At 36.6% G+C, this 9,035-nt stretch overlaps 1 protein-coding gene across 1 annotated transcript; it reads left to right on the top strand.

The window, feature by feature from the left end:
* The first annotated feature begins 780 nt into the window (after window positions 1-780).
* On the top strand, window positions 781-8,669 carry LOC141633894 (ras-related protein YPT3-like). Its single transcript, XM_074446247.1, has 2 exons — window positions 781-1,269; window positions 7,991-8,669. The coding sequence occupies exons 1-2, from the start codon at window positions 1,049-1,051 to the stop codon at window positions 8,421-8,423; spliced, it is 654 nt and encodes a 217-aa protein (XP_074302348.1). The 5' UTR covers window positions 781-1,048; the 3' UTR covers window positions 8,424-8,669.
* The last annotated feature ends 366 nt before the right edge of the window (window positions 8,670-9,035 follow it).

The following is a 9,035-nucleotide window of genomic DNA, read 5'->3' as shown; positions in this document are numbered from 1 at the left end:
AAAAAAGCTTCCTTTAATAATATAGATAGATAGATATTGATTAATTGATTGATATTGATTTAATGGATAAATCTAAAAATTTTCAGTGGTTTGTTATTCGATATTACGTAGTTGTTAATTTCGACTTTCGATTTGTCAATTAATTTGTTTGTTAATAGTTTGATTGCAAAAAAAAGTCTCTCTCTAAAAACCTCTAAAAACCCTAACCCTAACCTTCAAGTTCATCAATTAGGGGCTACCATCTACCAATTTTGGTGGAGGTAAGCCCCAATTTTTTTCCGTTTTCCTTACTAAATATCTATTAATTATTAATTATATGCAAATAACTCTTGCCTCTCCTTTATTGGAGATTTGTCCTCGCCTTTGTGTGAGTTTGGTCCTTATCTTGTGTGAGATTCATCCCTCTATTTGAGAGGTTCAAGAATTATGTGGAAGATCAATGCTCTTATCTGTAGTCATATGGTGCTGCAATGGATATTGGATTATTGCTTACGATTTGTGAGATCGGACAAGATTCATCTCTTTCAAAACTTTATTATCAGATCTATGGATCCTCATTAGTTTGTATGAAGAAAAACGGTATTTTAGAGGTGGTGTGCGTAAACGCTTTTATCTAATAACGATCTTAGTTTTAGGAAGAGTATGTCTTGCCTGTGTTTTACAAATTTGTATTCAATTAATTTTAATTTTTGTTGCAATTCTTGTATGACATATTATTATTATTAATGAAATTGATCTTTTACTCAAAAAAAATAGTTTGATTGCAATGTTTGTGTTTTGAGGGACAATTTGGGAAGTTCATGTAATATTGTCGAGATTTTTAGTAATTTGTGGACGAATGGCGATTTGGGTTATTAAAAAGGAAAATACCCATGATTATGCTTTACTTTACAGCAGTGATGAGTGATGACCGATGTCAACAAGTAATTCTTCTTTAATTTGAGCTCATCCATTATCATTCATTCATCAGTGAGCAAAACCAAAACCCATCATTAAAAAGCGTTCCAATTTGCTTAAAGAAAGGTAATTAATTCCTCCTGCTCAAAGTATGTCGGGGAATAGAGCAGATGATGACTATGATTACTTGTTTAAGATGGTTTTAATTGGGGATTCTGGAGTTGGAAAGTCTAATCTGCTTTCAAGGTTTACAAAGAATGAGTTTAATCTTGAGTCTAAATCTACTATTGGTGTTGAATTTGCTACTCGAAGTTTGAATATTGATTCTAAGGTTATTAAAGCTCAGATTTGGGATACTGCTGGTCAAGAAAGGTATTCCCTTTTTTCTAGTTTCTCCTTATTTGTTTCATTCAATTCTGTAATTTTGCTACTTTTTTTAGGTTTCATGGGTTTTTATGCTCTTTTAGTAGTTTTTCTGACATGGGTTTACTTTGTTTGGTTAAAATTTGCTTTATAGGTTGATGATTTATGATTGAGATGAAGAAATTTGATTAATGTTTTGTTGGTCAGTTTCAGATTTTCTTAGTGGGTTTGGATTGGGGGTGTAGTTGTTAGGGGTAAGCTTGCGTAGATTCGGACCTTACTGCTCAGGGTTTCAGTAGTTCGACTCTCGACGCCATGTAATTGTTGTTTTATGTATGGTTTGGATGTTGATATACTGTCTGTGGGTTAAACTGTTGTGGTGAATTGCTAAGAAGCTTGGAATTATCTAGCTAGGGAGACTACTTTTTCTGTTGTTGAAAGTGAATGGGATACTTGGTTGGTTGGTTATACTGGAGAACTCGACTTGGCATCTTGTATGTTCGAATTTTGAAGCACTGAGGTAATATTTCTAGCTGATTGAGTTAGCCAAATGAGTTTGAAACTAGTCAATAGAATTTATAAATGGTCTACACTCTACAGTAGACATAACTTCTGGGATTAAGGCTCGGATGTTGTTGTTGTTGTTGTTGTTGTTGTCTACAGTAGACATAACTTCTGTAGTATACTATTTGAGCAGCAGATAACACCTTGTATATTCTCTTTTAATTGTTGCTAAGATTACTTGGGGAATCTTAATAAGTTGCTCCTCTAATTGCTTATAGCATCTTGCCTCTTTGGCAAACTCAACAGATCGGGTATTCAACAAATCAGGTACTGTAACCAATGCACTGCTAAAATGACTTAACCTAGTTACTTGGGGTACTCGCTCAAAATTAGACGTGGCAAACAGGTGAATTGCGTATTGTCGGCTCATTGAGGTGCTTGATATTAGGGTACTCAGTGGTATGTGTTAGTTTGAGTCATTTGGTTAGTTATGATGGATCAAGTCATTTTTAGGTTGGGGCTTTTAAAGTTTCCGTTTCAGATTAGTTGTTTTAGCCATATCCAATTGTATTATTATTATTCCACAAAGTTGTTTTGGATCAAGCCAATTCGGATTCGGGTCTACTTCAGTTTGTTCTTTTTGTGTTCGGGTCTGGTCAGTAAGGGTTGAGTTAATTTTGTCGGGTCTAGTAAAAAAATGTCATGGCGAAACTTAAGTTGACAGCCTAACTCTTGACACCAGGGACCTATAACTCAACTTTGTATAAAAAAACTTGAATGCTGCTGACCCTATTTTTCGCCATTGATTAGTTGTAAGGTAGGTTCCAGTTCCATCTTGAATTCTCGTTCTCGTATACCGCTAGGTGCTTCATGATTATTTGTTGGTGATGGTGCTGTAAGTCGGTAAGCAATCATTCCTCCCTCCACATATAATTATCATTCTGCTTCAAAGTCTCTTTTTTCTGTGCAACTAGTACTCTCTCTCTCTTTTCGCCCCCCTTATTTTTTGCAAAAGATGTGCATGAAAACAAATTATTAACTCTACTAATAGTAGTGACTTAGATAATTCTGATCTGTTTTTACCTGTTGTCAATTGCTACTTTCCAGTATTTTGCGCAAACTGTTGCAATTTAATATCTACTTTCTAGAGACAACAAACAGTACTGACAATAAGTCACTTAAATGAGTACAGTACAGACAAACAATGACTTGCAATCTGTTCTGAGAATCAGTACTTTGATTGTGTCGTTTGTAATTGCCACATTCAATCTCTTCTGAGAATGAGTATATAACAAGGGTGAAATGGGACATATAGCTAAAAGAAAATTGTCTAGCTCCTTTGATTTATGAAAGACGAAGTTACCAAACTTATCAAAAATAGTCAGTTATAGCAATATAAACAACTTACTTCCTCCATTCATTTAATCCCACTCATTTCTCAAAATATGTGAGGAGAGCTTTGAATAACATATGGAAAGGGACTGAATGGAGGGAGTACAATAATTTTGGGTTCTTTTTGGAAGCCTATACATAGAAAAGTTTAGGAGGGTTAGATCTTGAGTAGGACGAAGATGCCTTTTGACTTTGGATCTCAATATATGAAACCCTTTTGTGTAGTGCTCCTTGATTTGGCTTTGGTTACATTCCTATAAATTTTTGCAACAGGGGTAAGAGAAGTTGATTATCTACTATTGAGCATAAGTCTACAAACGAGTCTAATACTCTAATGACATGTCTATTTTGGATTTTTGCTACATTATGGTATTTTTCTTGGCTGAGAGTGTTGGTCTATGTTTACTGACCTTAAGTCCTAGTCCGGTGCTTTTTGCAACTTTAGGACTTGGCAACAACAATCTTATTAGCTATTACTGTCTGAGCTTAATGATAGTAGCAAAAGTTGATTACTATTTACACAGTTCGTCGCTTCCACAATGAGACGTTGAACCTTGCATTTCTGGGCATTCATTGACATGTTTATGTACTCATTTGCTTGTATCGATAGTTGGTGATTTTGCATGAGGGTGTCTTTGGATGATTGCTCATGAAGTGGTACAAATCTTGAGGTGTGAAATGTTCAATAATTGGCAAAAACCTAGGTAAGATGGCCTTTGGTAGTTGCTGATCATGTTTTTTCAAGGGATTGAGGTGAAAGGAGTAGGATCTAGCTGAAATCTCGCTCCATAATATAAACTCTCACCTCGTCCTACCATAGAAAAGTATTATCCGAGATTTGTATCACTCCTCCTTTTCTCTCATTAAGCCCCATTTTCCTTTTTGCTCTTTTCTCTCATTTAGCCTCATATCTAAAAGGTGTAGTCTTTTTTAGGTGAAACTTGTACATCTATCCCACTGGATTTTTGTCTCTAAAGTGGCTAAAAAGGTCCTTCTTGTAAAAGTTAAACTGACCGATATATCCTATTCTCGTTCCTCTTTACTTCTCCTAAACCCTCACGTCCAAAGTCAATGGGCTAATGAGTGAAAAGGGCGGAATTCATATTAGCTAGACCATACGTATGTGCTATGCATCTCCAATGGTTACAAAAAAGGACTTGCTTGCAATTTTGTAAAAATTTCAAGCATGTTGCTCACCATTGGAGACGGAAAATTATGACTCGCTTGAAAGCTACACCTGCTCTACCAAGCTACATGCTTGATTTTTGTTGCTTGGTTTTTATTGGTAGATTAATGTGAAGTGGACCTATTCAAACTACAAGGTAAAGTAGCCTACCATTGGGAGAACATGTAGCTTGAAAGCAATATTGCTTAAAATAACTATATGGCATATCAAGCTACAATATAATTAGCTTACCATTAAAGATGCTCTTAGAGCAAGTCCAATGGTTTGGCTTAGGGACTTGCTTGCAATTTTTTAAAATTGTAAGCAAGTGGCTAAACCATTGGACAAGTACATATATGGTAGCTTAAACCAAGCAACTAGCTTCATTAAGCTAGTAGCTTAAATGACCCTACCACAAAATTCAACCAATAGAAATTAGTTTGCTTAATTAACATATGAGTCAAGCTAGTTAAACTTTTGGCTAAACCATTGAAATGAATTAGTAGTTCAAAAATAAACTAGCTTAAAATGTGATGTGGCAATTGTAAACTAGTTGAAACTAGTTTACTATTAGACTTGCTCTTATATGCTCACCAAAAGAAAAAAAAGAAAAAAATAGGCTACTTGATAAATATGCTGTAGTGCTTTAGTGCTTGTGATATTCTTTTTGTATATGGGCACTATCCCATGATATCTTTTAGGGACATCACCCGTTGATGTCTTTTTTATTTTTACTGTTACTATCTTTTACTTTAGAAAAAAGGATTATTTCACATGAATAATTCATTCTATTGGTGTCCCACTTATATTAATCCAACCTTCATATTAACTCACATTATCCCACAATCTTCTCAGGTTGCACTTACCCAATAATGTGACCTGCTATTTCCGGTCATCTTATTTAACCTTGACTTTCTTCTACCTTTTAATTCATTTCATCATCTTCTTTTTTACTCCGTATCATTCTTCGTGCTCTTCCTCATTATTGTCCACTTTGTTTCTGATTTTTTGTGCACAAAAGCTTCTTCATTCTAATTCATTGTTCCACACAAAAATACAACTCCCCTCACAAATCCGACTCCCCTCTCCCTCAAAACTTACCCCTTCACCACCTTCAACCTCCTGTGTTTACTGCTTCTCTCCACCGTCATTGGCGTCTGTGGGTCAGCGCCACAACCAAGTCCTCGCACCCCTCCCTCGCTTCGCGCTATCTGCTGCCTCGACCACCACACTGTGGTCCGTCGCCCCCTGTTGTGGTGACCACCACGAAAATCCCTAACCCTAACCCCCAAATTAATTTTACTACTAGCAAGAGTGTTAATTTGGATAATTTCATGGTGAATTTTATTTGATGTATGAGGTAACTTGGGTTTTAATTGATACTTTATTTTATGGGGAAAGGAGAGAGAGTGAAGTTTGGCGTGCGAGAAAGAGAAAGGAGAAGCTCTTTGAATCAATTTCAAGTATGAATTATGAAATTGCAGAAAAATGAATAAGGAATAGAAGTTGGAAAGGGAAATTTCTATGAAATGATTTGTTTTCAAGAAAACGAAGTGGGAGATGACTGACAATAGGAGAATTCATATACCAGAGATTTTCTGACGTATGGATTGGAGATGTTTGATGAAGATTTACAGTAGAGAGAGTGAAGTTTAATGGAGTGCGAGAAATAGAGGAGAAAAATGACGTTTTCATTCATACAAACAAAGGGCTTACCTGTTTAACAGGTAGCCCTTCACCTAACTGCAAAATGGGAAGGTTGTAGAATAGTTCGTATTAATGTGAGTTAACATAAAGGTTGGATTAATCTAAGTGGGACACCAATAGGATGAATTATTCATGTGACATAATCCTAGAAAAAATGATGTGGGTCAATTTCTCATACAGTAACACTAATCTTAGGTGTACTCAGTTTGGTGGGAAAGGGAGGGGATGTAAAAAAGGAACGGAAAGGCAGATGGATAGCAGGAAAGGACAAGAGGAAAATAATTCCTCCCATCTGCATAATTATGGAAGCAGAGGGAGGGTAGGGGAAAATAATTCCTCCATCTGCATAAGCATGGAGGCGGAGAGGTAAGCAAGGAATTGAAGTATGATAGAGATGAGTAGAACATGTGAAGGAGATGAGACCTAGAATTGAGTAAGAGAGTTTCCTTTCTAAAACTCTCCAACTTGGAAGTGTTGGTTTATGAAGGATGAATCAAATTTAGAGGAATTTGCATAGATGGGTATTTCTTTGTAGCTAACAGGATTCAATATTTGTTTTCAATTGCATATTCAGCTCTAGAAAAGCTTTTGCTTTCCAGTGTATCATTTGAACAAATCGGAAAATATTTCCTTGGATTGCTATGATCTGTGAGTGCTATCTGGTGCTGATTAGAGTAACAAGGTATGTATTATCTGAAGTCCCATATTGGGAATTGAGACCTAAATAGTAGGATCGAGTGTGGCTTGCTGCAGCAGCACTTGACAAAACCTTAGTGATCTAAAATCATCTAGTAGATAATGATACAGATGAATTAGAAGTGAGAAGTAGTCAGAAAATGCCCACTATCCCCATTACCGTAAATCAGTTAACTAGATGCTTTTGTGAAGCTTCCATCAAGCTTGATCATCTTCTATCATTACCTAGTAAGTTCTCTGGTTATGGGTTGACAGAAGAGGATGTCAGGCTGCTGCAATTAAATTTCAAATCTTTCCCTGAATCCCATGCCACGAAGAAAGAACATGAAAAGGGCATCTGGCTTCTTCAAAGTATCCCTTTAGCACAATCGGTGTAGTTTACTCTATATGGATAATAGAATGTACTAGTACATTATTAAAAAAATCCTCTTTTTAGTAAACTCTACCATGTAGAGTTTTATTTCAACTCTTAAGGATTGGTCAGTGTGGATACTATTGGCGCAATGGCGCGACCCCGCTTCAACAGTATTATTCAGGTTTGAAGGTTGCGGGAACTGGTATTGAGTTATGTAGGTGTGATGGTTATTGTTACCAGTATTAGGTGGTATCACCCTCATTGATAGTGGAACGGTAGATGAGACAATGACGACTGGTTCCCTAGTGAAGTCTCAAAATGAGATTTGATACTTCCTCAAAAAAAAAAAAAAGAGATTTGATACCATGGCAATGACTTCCTTGATCCCTACCTCTCTTCTTCAACACGGCAACGTCGAAAATGCTTGGCGACAGAAAAAACTTGTCTATTTCACACTGGCCTTGGCTGCCAAACATCACAATAAAAAGAGAGGAGAATTTGAGAAGGAGAGGTTGGTTTGCGAACTATCAGCCAATTTGATGCTGCTGTAATCAAAGGGGGATGAGGCAGTTACTGGGGTGAGGTGGGAACGAGGCAGTTACTGGGATGAGGCAGGGAAAGCTCAAAGTGGTTTTCTCAAGGCGTATCTTATAATGGTTTTAGAAAATCAAAATGAAATACTAGTTCCAATTAGACATGAGATACTATATAACACAAACATAAAATTAGTAGAAAAGAAATGATGCATTGATGCTGCTTTGCTTTTATTAGTTTATGTTTGCAAGTGTTAATCCTGTTGTCTGAATTTTTTATGATTTCTTCAAATGGAAAGATTCAAGGATTCAGATATTTTGCCAACTTTAATTGATGACAATTCTCACAGATATTTGTTGGTATCCGTGTTGAACTAGGTACCGAGCTATTACCAGTGCCTATTATCGAGGAGCTGTCGGTGCTTTACTCGTCTACGATGTCACCCGGAAAGTTACATTTGAGAACACTGCAAGGTGGTTAAGAGAGCTGCGAGACCACACCGACCCCAACATCGTAGCCATGCTTATCGGCAACAAGTCAGATCTACGACATCTCGTGGCCGTGTCAACAGAGGAAGGCAAGACTTTTGCCGAGCATGAAGGGCTCTTCTTTATGGAAACGTCTGCTCTTGAGGCAACTAATGTGGACCACGCTTTCTCCGAAGTTCTTACTCAGATCCATCATATTGTGAGCAAGAAGGCAGTTGAAGCTGGTGACGGTTCTGCCTCAGTTGTTCCGTCTCAAGGGGAGAGTATTGATATTAAAAATGAGGGCTCGGCTTGGAAGAAGATGGGGTGCTGCTCAAACTAAGGTGCTTGCTTTTTCATTGAAAAATCGAACCTATACCTCTATTCTTCCCGTGTCGTGATGGTCTGATGAACAAGGCTAAACTGCCTCACACCTCGATATAAGGATGTTCTACATTGTCTATATGCCATGTTTTGAGATCTGGATTTCATAGGTTCATGTAGTGACAGTAATTTTCTTCTCCTTATGATGCGTCTTTCTTTTCATCATATTAACGGAGGATTAATTTCACATGATCATTTTTCATCATATAACAACACTAGTGTGTAACCCGTGCATAAATGCACGGGTATAATATACAGTTACATGGAAAAACCACTGAGATATTAAGTTATACAATTAGTCTCATTGTAGATGGGTATATTCGTCTAAAGATGTAGACGGGTTAAATATGTCCTCACTTTCATAATAAGACAGCCTCCACCATTCCACTTGTTGTTTCATTATAATCTATGGGATAAATGATTAACTATCTCTCTGAATTGAAAAAAAAAATATTTTTCATTCACTGAACATGTTTAAATTATCAGTAGGTCTCCCTTCAAACGGACAATGTGACCATTTTATGGTCAGATTTGACCATTATTTAATGGTTACTTTTTTAGATAAAAATGT

The sequence above is a fragment of the Silene latifolia genome, chromosome Y (genome assembly GCF_048544455.1).
Source record: "Silene latifolia isolate original U9 population chromosome Y, ASM4854445v1, whole genome shotgun sequence".
In the NCBI taxonomy this organism is placed as follows: Eukaryota; Viridiplantae; Streptophyta; class Magnoliopsida; order Caryophyllales; family Caryophyllaceae; genus Silene; species Silene latifolia.
This window is presented reverse-complemented; position numbering and strand designations above follow the sequence as displayed.